Source organism: Helianthus annuus, chromosome 10, assembly GCF_002127325.2.
Source record: "Helianthus annuus cultivar XRQ/B chromosome 10, HanXRQr2.0-SUNRISE, whole genome shotgun sequence".
Classification (NCBI taxonomy): Eukaryota; Viridiplantae; Streptophyta; class Magnoliopsida; order Asterales; family Asteraceae; genus Helianthus; species Helianthus annuus.
This window is the reverse complement of record NC_035442.2, coordinates 166,239,419-166,257,393: the sequence shown is the minus strand read 5'-3', so window position 1 is coordinate 166,257,393 and position 17,975 is coordinate 166,239,419. Positions and strand designations below refer to the sequence as shown.

At 36.9% G+C, this 17,975-nt stretch overlaps 2 protein-coding genes and 1 long non-coding RNA gene across 4 annotated transcripts; all 3 read right to left on the bottom strand.

Annotated features, from left to right (window-relative positions):
- Window positions 1-1,143: 1,143 nt before the first annotated feature.
- Window positions 1,144-2,919, bottom strand: LOC118483213 (F-box/FBD/LRR-repeat protein At1g13570-like). 2 transcript variants are annotated; one of them, XM_035978769.1, is made up of 3 exons: window positions 2,759-2,919; window positions 1,560-2,233; window positions 1,144-1,490 (listed from the first exon to the last, which is right to left on the bottom strand). In XM_035978769.1, the coding sequence occupies exons 2-3, from the start codon at window positions 2,184-2,186 to the stop codon at window positions 1,446-1,448; spliced, it is 672 nt and encodes a 223-aa protein (XP_035834662.1). In that variant the 5' UTR covers window positions 2,187-2,233; window positions 2,759-2,919; the 3' UTR covers window positions 1,144-1,445. The 2 variants fall into 2 exon arrangements, with proteins under 2 accessions (XP_035834662.1, XP_035834663.1); XM_035978770.1 differs by having other exon boundaries at window positions 1,560-2,222.
- Window positions 2,920-14,262: 11,343 nt separating this feature from the next.
- On the bottom strand, window positions 14,263-15,384 carry LOC110886412. The gene is made up of 4 exons (XM_035978400.1): window positions 15,001-15,384; window positions 14,832-14,930; window positions 14,688-14,741; window positions 14,263-14,535 (listed from the first exon to the last, which is right to left on the bottom strand). Exons 1-4 carry the CDS (start codon window positions 15,382-15,384, stop codon window positions 14,263-14,265), a joined length of 810 nt encoding a protein of 269 aa, XP_035834293.1.
- Window positions 15,385-15,497: 113 nt separating this feature from the next.
- LOC118483215 lies at window positions 15,498-16,629 on the bottom strand. Its single transcript, XR_004869908.1, has 2 exons — window positions 16,335-16,629; window positions 15,498-15,670 (listed from the first exon to the last, which is right to left on the bottom strand). It is a non-coding gene; the product is annotated as an uncharacterized LOC118483215 (long non-coding RNA).
- Between the last annotated feature and the right edge of the window lie 1,346 nt (window positions 16,630-17,975).

The following is a 17,975-nucleotide window of genomic DNA, read 5'->3' as shown; positions in this document are numbered from 1 at the left end:
TACAACAATGCTTCCGCTACTTAAACAATACTTGGTTTTGAAACATCGATCATGTCATGATGAACTATTTTAATGACTTTTATTATTATTAAATGCTATGTTTGATATGATTGATGGCTTGATCCTGGTCATGTCACGCTCCCAAACGATGGTACTCCGCGTGTGGGATTTTGGGGGTGTGACAGAAACCCTGTCTATCATATGTTTCTTGGATTTCGTGCCATATTCTAACCTATATACTACTAGACTCGATACAAGACGTAGTCGACAGACGTAGTGCACCAACAATAACATACTTAGGTACTAATAGAATGTGATTTTAAACCTACAAATAACGTTAATACCTCCAAACGTTATAAAATGAAAAGTTAATACCCTAAAATGTAATTTTAAACTATTAGTACCTAAGTATGTTACTTTGTGCAAACCACAGGGACTAACTTTGTAATTAACTCTTAATATTTCCTTTCAGATTTGGGAACAGGTTAGTGTTGTTTGTTCACCCACTTTTGAAACTTGAAAGAGTTAACTCTCATTTTGCTCTCTGTGATTTGGTCATTTTAACGGTTTTGCTCCAATAGTGTAAAAATAGTCATTTTCCTCCCTGATCTTTCAAGTTTATCGCCAGTTTACTCCCTGGCCTATTAACTCAGTTAAAACATTCAATTAAAAGTAGGGGTATTTCGGTAGTTTACTCCCTGGCTCTAACTCAATTAAAACGTTTAGTTAAAAATCGCAATAGTCGTGGTCGGCAGGTGGTGGTGAATGGTTGTGGATGGTGGTGGCTGGTAGAAAGAGTGGTGGAAAAGATGGGGGATCAAAAAAGAATTATACACATGCAAATAAACAAGTTATAAGTTTATTTAAATAAAAAGACTTACATATCCTTGCTTTTATCTATAAAATTACCAAAATACCCTTCTAATTAATGGATATTAGAAGCGGAGAGCAAAATGACGATAAATTAAAAAAAATCAGGAAGAAAAATGGCTATTTTTAAACTATTGGAGCAAAACCGTTAAAATAACCAAATTAGAGGGAGCAAAATGAAAACTTAACACCATCAAAGTGATTATAACCACTTCAAGCAAAAGAAACACATCACAACAATATTTTTAAAGCTCAAGTTTAACTTGAAAACAGTTTTACAAACACGAGCTCTAACTCGGATTTGATTCATTTAATAATCATTATGAATATACATACCCTAGTTGAGTAATTGCCAACATCCAAAAGAACTCCATAGACTAACCAGAAAGAAAACACAAAAAAGTAGCAATACAACTAATCTATCACAACGATTTCTACAGGTGATGCGCGTGCGGCTTGTAAGAGAATTTTTAACATATCCGACTCTTCATCCTTTTCAACCAAACTATGTATGATCACCTTCTTCAGCTTGGGTGACCTTGCCAAGATAACCGTCACAAGCTCCATCTCACGCCTCAAGTTGCTGAAACGGTGCAATCTTTACAGCCGATAAATCCTAGCTGCAGCAACTTACAATATTCAGATACGTTTAAAAAGCCCATGAGAATAAAATTCAAGTGCGAACTTACCAAAGTGAACCTCTTAAGTGATGGACAACTAGATAAAAGATGAAGAAGAGCTTTTGTTGAGATCTTTACGTAATACAAGCATAAGCTTCTAAGGCTACCAAATCCACTGAATATTGGTTGATGGTCAATAACAACATTACGGAGATCTAGGTCTGTTAACTGATGCATAGAGAAGGCACATAAGGGTAACTTATACGAAGACATATGATGATTAAACGCAAGTTTTAATTTCTTGACAGCATGGTTCCTAGACAAGTGAAATATTATTGGATCAAGTTCAAAACAGTCACAGTTTGCAATCGAGTCAAAGCTGAACTCGTGTATTGGACCCTGGTGCATTAACAGAACTTGGGGTATAGCATTGAAAAGTTTACGCCTCCGTTCCCTATTTTTCCTTGCCCATTCTACGTGATTCTCTTGAGTTCTAATTTCAGGCACAGTAGACGAACAAAAGTCAAGTTTGGGAATAGTGGTCCACTTGTACCTCCATTCCGTTGGGAGGATACTTGTCCTTGCTGCCTCTTGAATTGGTAAAAGACATAGGATGTTTTCTATTATGGTTTGAGGGAGTGTGTTGATTGTAGTCGACGACAATCGTTGAGCTTTAGTCGGACGTTTAGCTTTCATCTTAGGTTGTTTTTGTCAGATTGATAGTATATAATGCTGCACATAAGCTGCCATATACATCATTAGGAGACTGTACAACACAAAGTATAATAATTCAAGGACATACATTACTGTTTGGATGCGACGATTATACCGTTTTCATTACAATTTATAGTTTATCTGATGGGCCCTATATCAGTTTATAGCCCGGTGATCCGCTTTTGCTTATGATTAACTTATAAAGCTCACATAATCAGTTTAATCACACACAACAAAGAGGATTATCTAAAGATGAGTTGAACTTACTTTCCTCGTGTTTCATCAATTTAATTCTTTAAATAATTATAATTTAGTGACATGTTAAATTTGATCACTATTTCTATGGATTAACACAGATGCATGTACTGTCTCGATGATGAAAGTATACGACTTAGCATATAAATGTTGAAATTGATAGTTCAATTATCAAAAAGGGAACCGAGGTTCATAACAAAATCAAAATATCACCGAAATATTACCCAAAAATCAAACATCTGTGACTTGATTGAAAACAGAAGGCTCATAAACACTAAAATCAGCGAAATAATAGATACCTGAATTGGAATGCGTTTATGCGAGCTGTGTGGATCACAAAACCCTAACCTTCTTCACACTCGGTGAGTGAACAATGTGTCTGTCGACTAGAAAGGAATGGTGTGGATCATATAGGCATATAAGCATGCCCTTTTTTATTGACACGCCCTATTGCAATTGTCTGAAAGTCGGTAACTCGCCGAGTTGAGTTAGCTTGAGTTTGAACTTAAATGAGGCAGCTCGGCTCTTAAAGTGTTCGAGCTGACTCGAGTCAAATTGAGTTTTTATAACTTTTTACAAATATTGATAAATTTTTATTTTTAAGTTTTTAGAGTTACTTACATAGTTAGTCCCTGTGGTTTGCACAAAATAACATACTTAGGTACCGGAGACATAACCCGAGCCCGTTGCCGAGGGTGGTTCGCAACAGTCTCAACGTGGTAAACGCTCTCATATATTTGTTTTTTTAAATAATTCGTAAGCGTTTATTTTTATTTTTAAGAATATAGCATTATATTTTTTATATTTTTTGTAGCAAACCATCAAACTTCACCAACTTTTGGAATAAAATTCGTGAAACCTTTTTTAAAGCGATGGATAAAGATGAGTATCGCGACAAAGATTCGATATCTAGCAAATGGACCGATATAAACCAAAAATGTCATCAGTTCCAAGAAGTCTTCCAACGCACGAGGGACAACTGGGGTAGCGGAGAAAACGATTCAGGTATTTTAACAAGAGCGTTGGAAGAGTACAACCAAACAAGAGGCGTTTTCACATACTTGAAATGTTGCGAGCTTTTGGTCTAACATACCGACCATGACGTCTAGGAGTAGACGTAAAGCAAAACGGTCGAAAACAACATCCTCGGTTGACCCGGAGACACCCACTTCCGATGCTCATAACGTCGACTTAAAAATTAATTTGGAGGACGATGAGGATGTGGAGTTGGAACAACCGCCCGGTAGAAGAAGTGGGAAAGGGGGAAAAGGCGGAGTCGTCTTCGGCTAATGCAAGAAAGAGACGTCGAAAACAAAAAAAAATTGTCGCGAGACATAGAATTTTTCGGCCATCGTTGTTCATAATTCCGGTATGTTCCGATCAGTTCATGCATAAAAGAGTAATTCATAATCTGTTTCATGATTCCTCTTTGTTTTAAGTAGCTCCTCAAGTTAGAAATTGTGAATCTAAGCTTGATTTTGCTTCCACGAGCTTGTTCGTGTCGAATTTTAGATTATAGAAACCCTAACTTAGATCTGAGATGATTAACTTGAAAAAACATATTAACCGTTTGATTTGTGTTGATCAATTAGATATTTAACCGTATCAAGTGCTTGATTTGTGTTGATCAATCAGGTATAGTGTTATTCTCTCTCTCTCTCTCTCAGTTCTCTCTCGGTTTCTCTAATTTACACACAGACGTGTGTGAGTGGGCGTTCAAATGAGAACATGAAGATGGAGAGGTGGTGAATGTGGTTCTGTTTAGAGAGAAGACGGTGAAGGTGGTTACTTGTGGTGTAGGTGGGAGGTGGGTGGTGGTTGGTAGGGCTGTTCAAATTGCTCGACGCTCGAAACTCATTCGATGCTCGATCGAAAAACGTTCGAAATTTGCTCGTTCGATTCAGCTCGATTGAAAAAGGCGCTCATTCCAAAGTAAAAGTTAGTTTATAGCCTAAAAGCTACTAATATCTTATGTATCTTCCCATGCAGTACTTTCATTCCAAAGTAAATGGATATTGTGTTATGATGTAAAATAATAGGATGTCTGTTGTTGTTTGTTTGGCATACATTGATCTGAGTTTGGCACATGTCACACCCCGACCACGTAGAACATACAAAACGTGGCGGAAATGTCGGGGAGTGTTGTAACAGAATCAATTGTTTCAAATCCATGGTAAACGAAGTTTCGTTTTATTAAACAAACATGAAAGTTTACACTGTCTTAAACAAGAACCAAAGAATACATAACATAAATTAACTAGTTCTTGTCTCGTTTTAAGTCACTAAGGCACAGGTCCGCCTAAGTATGTCTTGATAAGTCCTATGCATCATCTCCTGAAAACACATGTGACAATAGGTACGTCAGCATAAAAATGCCTGTGAGATACATTGGTTTTATGAAGACGGAATTCATGACTTATGTTTGAGAAAATGTTTGGTCATGAACCTTGTAATTTGCTTTATCTTGTAAATCATTTGAAAAACGATAAAATCAGATGATATGTATAAATAAGAAGACACTGTATGGTTAAACGGATAACCATGTAAAATGTGTTTGTATAAGATAAGTCGTTTGTAAAACAATGTCTCGTGAAAAGTGTATTATTTGTATAAAATGTCATATGTCTCAAATTGAAATGATTCAAATAACGCTACGATATGTAATACCATACAAACACTTATATATAGGAAGTACCAGCAGCGTATCCACCATGCTTGTATCATATTACACACGCCTCGTTACTTAATCACTTACCCAAACCATCCACCATGTAAGATTGTTCTTGTATAACTCAATTGTTTATTGTGTAAACCATGTCAAACGTCTATGTTCAATGTAAATCACCAAATGTGTATGTCAATGTCAACGTGTTTATGTTCAATGTAAATCATGTAATGTGTATCCCAAAATGTATCATGTATGGTAAGCGAAATGTATCAGCTTAAACCATATGTAAAATGCACAAAACAAGTCGTTGAAGTAAAACGTGGTTTAAATCAACTTTATGTTCTGTGAAAAAATGCATGCTCTATTGATATTAACATTTATGCGGTATTGTGAAATATGCATACATCCAAGCCTTGAGACCGCGGCGATAAACCCTTAAACAAATTAAAGGCTTATCTAAGTTATGTATATCGAATTCGGTCATTCCTTCCAATCCTATCAAACCCAGGATTTCAGAAACGGGAGTTGTCAATTCCTATGGTACCACTTCTTACTAACGAACGGCGTAGCTAATGTTAATGAATGTATTGTCCCATGTTAAACAAACCAAATGTCATAACAAAATGAAGGCATGTGATGTAAACAATTGTACTAAGTATGCTAAGTAAACATACGAAGCAGAAATGTTCATGTAAATCAATGTGTCCATATGCTGAGTAAACATATGCAACAGAAATGTTCATGTAAATCAATGTGTCCATATGCTGAGTAAACATATGCAACAGAAATGTTCATGTAAATCAATGTGTCCATATGCTGAGTAAACATATGCAACAGAAATGTAATGTAAATCAAATGTACTAAGTATGCACACAATGGGCATACATAGCATGAAATGTAATGAAATCGTGTACTATAATGTACTAACAACATAGCAGGCATATGATGTGAAAACATGGAAAGCATGAAAGTAACAGATAGGCACATGTGTTTCACCCCAAAACAGTTTGGAAAACAGTAAAAGATGGGGTTCAATGTACTCACTTGAGATTGCTTTGGAGTTCTTGTATGATAACCAGATAATGCTAAAGATCACGGGATATCAAACGGCACCTAATAGGTAGCTATGTTAATATACCGGACCAAATCGGAAGGATCGGATAGTACGCGGGTTCGTAAACCAAACGAGTATAGAGACTCGTGTAATATGGTTTAACAAAGCCTACATACTAAAATGAAACCTAACCTAAGTGCTTGCGACCCATCACGACCCGTTTAGGTAGTTTATGCTACCTTACGCGTCGTTCGCGTAGAACGCGTCTGGAACGCCTAACATCGTGACCACAAGGTATAACCTCGGAAGGTTATAGCTATGATCACCTAATGTGTTTGGTCGGATCCTAATGATCGACCAAATGGGTCGGGTTCGAAAGTATAAGCGATGGTTTAGATCGCTTACCTTACGACCCTATATACGCACTATACTAAAAGTGACGAGCTAAGGATGTTAGAACATGCTTAACTAAGTTTAGAAAACAGGTTTGGCATCAAAACAAACGGCTTTGATGCTTACGAGTATTTTGGTTACAAAATACGCAAGAATGCGCATTTTGGCCGAAACTACGACTCGTCACTGAGCCTAGATAACGTGGTAATCAGTAGGTATAGTCACTACGGACCATAACCATCGTGATCACGCTCACGTTATGAAGTTCCAACGAACTTCGCATCGACCATAAACTGGTCAATGCAGAAAGTCAAACATAGTTCGACTTTCGGACTCGAAAAGCGAATAAAAGAACGAAAGAACACTTACGGAGGGTCCCCGAATGCTAATCTAGATCAAAATAGCTCAGGTATGAAACAATGGTTCCAACTTAGAGCCTTAAGATCAGATTGTGTGGGTTTTGAGCAAAATGAGGGGGGGTATTTATAGGAAAAGTGGAACCGTTAGGATCGTTTCTTGGATTTCGTGCCACGATCTTGTCCATCCACTTGTCACAATGTTGTGGTAAGTCAGAGGTTGCCCCTCATTTGCTGGAAGAGGCAAGGGCCATTTGGCCTTTCGAAACTTGAAGAGCCAATCAGCATTTAATGTGGGTTCTGCTGTACTGGGGACTCCTTACGGACCGTATGGCTTATGGCTTACGGTCCGTAAGCCCCTAGTTTGGCAGAATTGCAGTTTTGGTCCCTGCAGCACCAAAACTTGGTATTTGATGTGTTTTTGGCACGTTTAAGCCCCGTTAACCTCATTTCAAAGCTCTAAAATGATGTTAAAGTATAGGGAACTTAAAATGGGCTCAAAAATATGTCGGATGTCGGTTCGTTTGGCCGTATGGTCGCGATGTTCGGTTAATTACGACGGAATGCGCATAAGCGCGAAAGACGATCCAATTTGCGCGACGAATGGATTTTTCTCATGCCATACACTAAGGCATAATATAAGGATGCTTACATAAATTTTTGGATGTCCGGATGTATTCAGAACGTAAGTTATGCGCAAAAGTGCAAACCTGTGCACTTTTTGACACTTTTAGCCCCTGAATGATCCAAAAGTTTGTTTTAGCATACCAAACCCCTCAAAGCCTATTTCTAAGCTATGTAAAGGATATTTATGGTATGTTTAACTTATGGACATGTTCCGGAATGTTTGTTACAGTTCAAATTGGCATACTTTCGCAGTTTGTCAAGTTTAGTCCCTGTAAGCGAATTAACTTGTTTTTGCCATACCAAAGCCTTCAAAACTTATTTCTAAGTTATGTAAGGGTTATTTAAGGTATGTTGAGTATATGTTGATGTTCTGGAGTATTTGTCGCATTAAACTGAGTACGTTTTATGCACCAGTTTGCGTATAATTCTCCAGAAAGCGATCTAGAGCTTGAAATCGAACAAGAGTTGATATGTGCAAACGATACACATATTTATACAAGTCCAAAGTATGAAATACAATATTTCATTGGTTTGGCATTTGTTTGAGGGGTTGAAGTGACACAGGTGTCACAGTCTCCCCTACTTTAGGAAATTTCGTCCCGAAATTTAGTTTTTAGAGGAAACTTGTGAAGACAGCTGTGACGGTTTCGCTTTCAGACAAATCCATTGAACCCTTAGGTAAAACCCTGGGCCATGTTAGGATCCTTAGCGAAAATTTCAACCCATGAAGTGAAGTCCTTGTAGTAACAAAACATGGAGTTTCGAACTACGGGCAGGAGAACGTTTCCCGTGAAGAGTTATCATAGGAAACTTGTGTGTGCTTGAAATCAGAATTGGGGAGTGTAAGGATAAATGACATTGGTCAAAATCCAAGACTTCTCCCGTATCATTACTCTTGTCACTGCAGGACTTTAACACATGACAAAACTTCCTATGGTTTCTGTGCACTGAATTCCATAATTATGTAGGCCTCCATAATTACGTACTTCCTTGCACAGTCCGCACAGTTCATTTCATAATGCGTATGGGAAAAATATCAAACGAATAATCTCTTCAGCTAAACTACCCAAGAGAAATATTTAACTACATCAACGTAGGATGTCTTTAACTAGATTGTCGAACCAATCTATTTAACTTAGATCGACGTAGGATCTCTTTAACTAGACCACCCGAGGGCCTCTTTAACTATATCAACGCATGACATCTTTAACTAGATTGTCGAACCAATCTCTTTAACTTAGATCGACGTAGGATCTCTTTAACTAGACCACCCGAGGGCCTCTTTAACTATATCAACGCATGACATCTTTAACTAGATTGTCGAACCAATCTCTTTAACTTAGGTCGACGTAGGATCTCTTTAACTAGACCACCAGAGGGCCTCTTTAACTATATCAACGCATGATATCTTTAACTAGATTGCCGAACCAATCTCTTTAACTAGATCAACGAATGATCTCTTTAACTAAACTACCCAAAAGGAATCTTTAACTACATCAACACATGATGTCTTTAAACTTTGGAATAGTACTTTACAATCCAAGGGTTTTAACTATAATGTTGAAGCCCATTAAGGATTTGAGGTAGTATCTTTAGATATCCTACTACGAATCCCTCATATGAAGGTATGAAAGATTCTACGAGGATTTGGATAGCGAATATCCAGGGTATACAAAAACACAAAATGCATAAATGGAAAGACAAGATGCATAAACACATAGTCACATAACCACAAAATTGTTTATCTAGATCTTTAATTTGTTAATTTGTTTTGTTGATTACGTACATGCATTTAAAGCACACTAGGAATCCATTTCATGGATTTCATTCGGTACTTTAAACATTAGCAAGAATCTAACTATGAAGATAGAAAGATCTCCTATAAATTCGATTTCGTTTTCAAGAAAACGCAATTTTCGAATTAAGGTACAATGATTTTTGAATATACGGAAATACCCTTAGGTACCCTATTAAGAATTTATAGTGGTACTTTGGGTATTCGTGGAAAACACAGGAGATAATAAAGTGTAAGAAATTACGGGGTAGTCTGTTCTTCAAGGAATACGGTTCCTTGATTGTCGGTATTGTAGAGGATACGTTGTTTATACATGACATCACATTTGTACATTGCAATGTAAAATAAAAAGGATTTATTTATAAACAACAACAACTGTTTCATGGGCCTTGACTACAAAAGAAAATAATACATAAGGCTTGATTATCTCTAAACAACATTGTCTTCTAGTTGTTCCGATGCTCATCCTTGCGCTGGATTCGCATTAGCAGTCTTTGGGCAATTTCTTTGGAAATGACCCATCTCGCCACAGTTGAAACAAGAACCTGGTAGGAAACGACCTTGAGCGGGATTATTGCCAGCTTGGTTTGGTGCAGCTGCGGCTGCGCAAACTCTTGCTGTATGGCCTATAAGTCCACAAGTTTGGCATTTGCGGCACTTTACATTGACATGATGATGGAGGCTACATTGGTTGCACAAGGGTGCAGTTCCGTTGTATGGCTTCCTAGCAGGGGGTTGAGCTGGTCGGTTGGGGATGTCTTGACCATTGCGAGTGACCACGGCGAAGTTCTGAGAAGCCTTTCGCTTCCTTGACCTCTTAGGGGATCTAGTCTGTTCATCCATGGTCTTTGATTCCTTAATTAGTTTCTTGGCTGGTGGTGCAGGCTTGACTTCCGCTTCCTTTGGTGGCCTTCGAGTGGCTTCATTGTCAAGACGAGAGGCTTCATTGTTGAGACGAGACATGGCAAAGCCTAATTCAACAGTCTTCAGAATTACTTCGCCTATCCGCTGGGCAAGTTTGGCAGTCTGCTCGGATATCTGTGCATCGTTGCGATGAAGAGACATTCTGGAGGAATTGAAGGATATAGGGGGAAACAAATGAAATGTTATCTGTAAATAAAACAAGATGACAATGTATAGAAATTGCGATCATTTGTTTGTTACCTAAGGCAAACAAATGAGACGGTGACTAATCAAAGTAAGTGGGTCATATTAATGTATCACTGAAGACATGCTTGCCTATAAGTGAACACTCACCCCAAGAGTTCCCAGGTAAGAGTGACTGGTCCGATTATGTGGATTTGTACGAACACTCTAACCTTAGACAGAAATCCCAGGGTACAGGCATTCACTCTTCCAGTTCGCACGTGTTCACACTATTTAGGACCCAAAACTTTGACGAGAGTTTTGAAAATTCAAAGGGGTTCAAAACCTTATAACAGAGGGTTCAAAACCTAGTAATCAATCATCCTAGAACAGATGATTGGTTTTCAAAGCGGTTTTAAAATTTATGTTCTTGTTGTGGTCGTCGCCTAAGGATAGGTGACGGTATTGTTTTATGACTAAACGCAAGTGAACTCGCGTTAGGGTCCTAGGAAGGTTATAGACTAGGTCAAAGCATTACTAATAACCTAATTCCCTATAACCATTGGCTCTGATACCATCTTTTCTGTCACACCCCGACCACGTAGAACATACAAAACGTGGCGGAAATGTCGGGGAGTGTTGTAACAGAATCAATTGTTTCAAATCCATGGTAAACGAAGTTTCGTTTTATTAAACAAACATGAAAGTTTACACTGTCTTAAACAAGAACCAAAGAATACATAACATAAATTAACTAGTTCTTGTCTCGTTTTAAGTCACTAAGGCACAGGTCCGCCTAAGTATGTCTTGATAAGTCCTATGCATCATCTCCTGAAAACACATGTGAAAATAGGTACGTCAGCATAAAAATGCCTGTGAGATACATTGGTTTTATGAAGACGGAATTCATGACTTATGTTTGAGAAAATGTTTGGTCATGAACCTTGTAATTTGCTTTATCTTGTAAATCATTTGAAAAACGATAAAATCAGATGATATGTATAAATAAGAAGACACTGTATGGTTAAACGGATAACCATGTAAAATGTGTTTGTATAAGATAAGTCGTTTGTAAAACAATGTCTCGTGAAAAGTGTATTATTTGTATAAAATGTCATATGTCTCAAATTGAAATGATTCAAATAACGCTACGATATGTAATACCATACAAACACTTATATATAGGAAGTACCAGCGGCGTATCCACCATGCTTGTATCATATTACACACGCCTCGTTACTTAATCACTTACCCAAACCATCCACCATGTAAGATTGTTCTTGTATAACTCAATTGTTTATTGTGTAAACCATGTCAAATGTCTATGTTCAATGTAAATCACCAAATGTGTATGTCAATGTCAACGTGTTTATGTTCAATGTAAATCATGTAATGTGTATCCCAAAATGTATCATGTATGGTAAGCGAAATGTATCAACTTAAACCATATGTAAAATGCACAAAACAAGTCGTTGAAGTAAAACGTGGTTTAAATCAACTTTATGTTCTGTGAAAAAATGCATGCTCTATTGATATTAACATTTATGCGGTATTGTGAAATATGCATACATCCAAGCCTTGAGACTGCGGCGATAAACCCTTAAACAAATTAAAGGCTTATCTAAGTTATGTATATCGAATTCGGTCATTCCTTTCAATCCTATCAAACCCAGGATTTCAGAAACGGGAGTTGTCAATTCCTATGGTACCACTTCCTACTAACGAACGGCGTAGCTAATGTTAATGAATGTATTGTCCCATGTTAAACAAACCAAATGTCATAACAAAATGAAGGCATGTGATGTAAACAATTGTACTAAGTATGCTAAGTAAACATACGAAGCAGAAATGTTCATGTAAATCAATGTGTCCATATGCTGAGTAAACATATGCAACAGAAATGTTCATGTAAATCAATGTGTCCATATGCTGAGTAAACATATGCAACAGAAATGTTCGTGTAAATCAATGTGTCCATATGCTGAGTAAACATATGCAACAGAAATGTAATGTAAATCAAATGTACTAAGTACGCACACAATGGGCACACATAGCATGAAATGTAATGAAATCGTGTACTATAATGTACTAACAACATAGCAGGCATATGATGTGAAAACATGGAAAGCATGAAAGTAACAGATAGGCACATGTGTTTCACCCCAAAACAGTTTGGAAAACAGTAAAAGATGGGGTTCAATGTACTCACCTGAGATTGCTTTGGGGTTCTTGTATGATAACCAGATAATGCTAAAGATCATGGGATATCAAACGGCACCTAATAGGTAGCTATGTTAATATACCGGACCAAATCGGAAGGATCGGATAGTACGCGGGTTCGTAAACCAAACGAGTATAGAGACTCGTGTAATATGGTTTAACAAAGCCTACATACTAAAATGAAACCTAACCTAAGTGCTTGCGACCCATCACGACCCGTTTAGGTAGTTTATGCCACCTTACGCGTCGTTCGCGTAGAACGCGTCTGGAACGCCTAACATCGTGACCACAAGGTATAACCTCGGAAGGTTATAGCTATGATCACCTAATGTGTTTGGTCGGATCCTAATGATCGACCAAATGGGTCGAGTTCGAAAGTATAAGCGATGGTTTAGATCGCTTACCTTACGACCCTATATACGCACTATACTAAAAGTGACGAGCTAAGCATGTTAGAACATGCTTAACTAAGTTTAGAAAACAGGTTTGGCATCAAAACAAACGGCTTTGATTCTTACGAGTAGTTTGGTTACAAAATACGCAAGAATGCGCATTAGCGCGAAAGACGATCCAATTTGCGCGACGAATGGATTTTTCTCATGCCATACACTAAGGCATAATATAAGGATGCTTAAATAAATTTTTGGATGTCCGGATGTATTCAGAACGTAAGTTATGCGCAAAAGTGCAAACCTGTGCACTTTTTGACACTTTTAGCCCCTGAATGATCCAAAAGTTTGTTTTATCATACCAAACCCCTCAAAGCCTATTTCTAAGCTATGTAAAGGATATTTATGGTATGTTTAACTTATGGACATGTTCCGGAATGTTTGTTACAGTTCAAATTGGCATACTTTCGCAGTTTGTCAAGTTTAGTCCCTGTAAGCGAATTAACTTGTTTTTGCCATACCAAAGCCTTCAAAACTTATTTCTAAGTTATGTAAGGGTTATTTAAGGTATGTTGAGTATATGTTGATGTTCCGGAGTATTTGTCGCATTAAACTGAGTACGTTTTATGCACCAGTTTGCGTATAATTCTCCAGAAAGCGATCTAGAGCTTGAAATCGAACAAGAGTTGATATGTGCAAACGATACACATATTTATACAAGTCCAAAGTATGAAATACAATATTTCATTGGTTTGGCATTTGTTTGATGGTTAAAGTGACACAGGTGTCACAGCACACAAGTTGGATATGTTGGTCTGATTAAGTACAAAAACTTAATCGATGAATATACCCTAGTTTTTAGGTATAGATACTCCTAATACGTAATATACATATATATATTATATAAATATAATACTATATTTTATATAACAATGATAAGCTCGTTTAGACGAACGAGCTTACTCAAGTTCATTGAGAAGCTCATTGAAATCAAATAAACCCGAGCTTCTAACGAGTCGATTTCAAGCAAGTAATTCATAAACACCCCTACTCCCCTAGTTTTGAGTACATCTATTGTGAAAGCCAGCATCCAAAATAACTCCATAAAATAAAAAGAGAAAAATAGGTAGCAGCAATACGACTAGATTATCATCATACTTCTTTAAACTAACTGTTGAGTTATCTAAAGTCTTTGATGTTGTCGTCCCGTCCCAACTACTTTACAACGATTTCTACCGTTGATGCGCGTGGGGCCTGTAAGAGAAATTTTAACATCTCCGCCTCTTCATCCTTCTCAACCACACTACCTATCAACACCTTCTTCAGCTTAGGAGACCTGGCCAAGATAAACTTCACAAACTCCATTGAAGGCTTCGAGTTGTTAAAATAATCAACCACCAATTCCTTGATATGCTCCAACCAAACATCTGAATATTTTTCCAATATACCAGAATATACCTCATTTACATCATAATACTCCAGTTCAGCCTATAGAAAGGGTCATTTTGGTGAGAATTAAAATAAAGAGGATATAAAAAGATTTACCACTAGCACAATTTTCTCCAAGTTTGGAGAGCATTTGATCAAAACAGCAAGAAAAGTTAAATGATGGTCGTCATCTAAAGACATTTCTTCAAAACAAAAGTATTTGAGGTGGAGGTTGAAAGCTCTTCTGGAACCGAGTCTAGAACAAGCTACAATAATAAGCAAACAAAATTTTACAACCAAAGTTTGATTTTCTTTTCTTTCACTTATATATTATTATGTGGAAAAACAAATATTACCTGACGGGCATTGTACCCATAAATAGTCAGATCTTCAATCACATGTAGACAATCAAATAGCTCAATAATTGTGCAATCTTTATGACCGATAAATCCTAGCTGCAGTAACTTACAATATTCAGATAAGTTCCAAAAGCCCATGAGAATATGCATTCAAGCGAGAACTTACGAGACTGAACCTCTTAAGTGACGGACAATTAGATAAAAGATGAAGAAGAGCTTTTTTAGAGATCTTTACAGAATACAAGCATAAGCTTCTAAGGCTACCAAATCCACTGAATATTGGTTGATGGTCAATATCAACATGGCTGAGATCTAGGTCTGTTAACTGATGCATAGAGAAGGCACATAAGGGTAACTTATACGAATACTCACTATCAAGAGCAAGTCTTAATTTCTTGACAGTGTGGTTCCTTGACAAATGTAATATTATTTGATCAAGTTCAAAACAGTTACAGCTTATGTACGGGTCAAAGGTGAACTCGTGTATTGGACCCTGTCGCATTAACAGAACTTGGTGTATAGCATTGAAAAGTTTACACCTTTCGTCCATGTTTTTCCTTGCACTTGCTATGTCATATGGTAGCTTCTCTTCAGTTGTTATTTCGGACACGGTAGGCAAACCAAACTCAAGTTTGGGAATAGTGGTCCACTTGTACCTCCATTCCCTAGAGAGGATACTTGTCCGTGCTGCCTCTCGAATAGGTAAAAAACATAGGATGTTTTCTATTATGGTTTGAGGAAGTGTGCTGATTGTAGTCGAAGACAATCGTTGAGCTTTAGTCGGACGTTTAGCTTTCATCTTAGGTTGTTTTAGTCAAGACTGATACAAAATAACGCTGCACATAAGCCGCCAAATACAACATTAGGAGAATGTAGTACAGAAAGTGTAATAAGTCAAAGAAAAAGGTCATACATGACTGTTTGGATGCAACAATTATTACCATTTTCATTCCAATTTATAAGTTATCTGCTGAACCCTATATGAGTTTATAGTTGAGTTAAACTCACAATACTCTAGTTTCATCATTCATCAATTAATTCTTTAAATAATTACAAGCAGGATCACTCAACATTAGGAGAATGTACAATACAATACACAGTCTAAAACTCAAAGAAAATGTTCATACGTCAATGTTTAGATGCGACGATCAAACCATTTTCATTCCAATTTATATTTTATCTGCTGAACCCTTTATCAGTTTACTTATAGTCCAGCGATCCACTTTTACTTATTATTATTATTAACTTATAAAATGTAATGAGTTTAATACTTACCACATACAAGAAAGAGGATTATACAAGGATGAGTTAAACTTACTATACTCTTGTTTAATCAATTAATTCTTATAAATAGGAAACACTCAACACCATCAAAGAGATTATATCAGCCTCAAGCAAAATAAACCCTAAAGTCGCCGAAATAAACCCAAAAAATAAACCCTAAAATCAAACATCTATCTATCAATTGAAAAGGAAAACAGAAGGCATTCATAATAATACCTGAACTGAAATGGGTTTACGAGAATCTGAGTGGGATGGGTACTCCTCAACTCATAACCCCTAACCTTGAATTGATCATCGCCTCCTTTCCGACGACTCTAACTCGCGCAACATGGAATTGATGTTGAGTAAAATGTTGAATCACGTCTGCTTATATACCAACCAATGATGGGAGCTTCAACCGACCAGATTTATGGCATATTCATTGAAATTGGACCTTTCATGTGCTTTTGCGGTTTATCGATGCCGCCGGTTTCAGCTTGAGAAACTGCAAACAAACATAACGGTAAATTACACTTTTGGTCGAATATGTTTGTAGCATGTTGTAGTTGATAGCCTTTCATTTTAATAATTACAGGCATAATCTTTTATTTTAAAAATATGTTGCACGTTTCATCCTTTACCTCAAACCTAGTTAGAAAATTAAGTTAATCACGTGTTTCACACGTAAAGGCATTTAAGACCATTCACTTACCAACTACCCCACCATATAAATACCCTTTTTCTCCCCCAAATCCCTCATTAGGTGATGTGGGCCCAAGTGTGGAGGAGCGAGTCATCTTGTATTTAGAGGTCTAAGATCATGTAACAAAAGGGGTTTCACTAAAATGGCTCTAACTTGGGCTACGGGGGTCAAAAAATGCTTATTTCTATTAGTTATTTACGTTTTTATGTTTTTTGAAGTATTTTGGGCATTTTGTTTTTGGCCTTGTGTTTGGCCCATTATCTTTTTGAGGCCCATTTCGAATTTCTGTTTCTATTTATATGTTTCTCTAGTAATGTGAAAGATCAGACTTGAATTTTGAATTAACTCATTTTTCACTTTAAATTTTGTGCCCTTAGGGTCGAATTTTGGGGGTTGGAAAAGAACTACATGGATATTCGCAGAATCAACGTATTTTAACTTCATTATCGTTTCACACACAACTCTCTAGCCAAATCCCACCTAGTGTTCCGGATTGGTGTAAAACAAAAGGCAAAAGGCAAAAGGCAAAAGGCGTTTAGTTCAGACTCAAATCTCAGAAACTTCCACATTAATGAAACATGCGTTTCACTTTAAAGTGTTGCATTATTGTTTTATGACACCATAAAAGTTTCATTATATCGTACGTTTTATTTTTCATATTTCATTTATCAATTTTCATCAAAAAAAAAAAAACCCTCACAACCTTGTTGCATTGATTCCTGTGGATGTCTTCTAAACGTCAAATCACCGGAAGACGTGTTGGGAACTCCGACCATCGCATTGAAGGATTTCCGAGGTATAATTTTTTTTAATTTCAAGAACCCCGTTCATATTATTTATGTGTTTATTTCGTTACAAGGATTAGTCAAAACATTTTTGACAAATAAAAATACATGTATATATATGTCATTCAAAATAAACTTTAACTAGTTAAAACTATATATACATTTTTAAGCAACGGAAGTGTGTGTAACAAAATTAACATGAACACTTTTATACCAAGGAATACCCGTAATGGAACAAGATCACCAACATGCAAACACGAAATAGAACATCAACCATAGGGGGTTTAGATATACCTTCGGTTAGTAAATAATCGGTTGAGACACCGAGGTTCAACGAACGAATGCTAGTTACACGAACGAGAGATACGCGAATGTGAGCCGGGTCTCGGC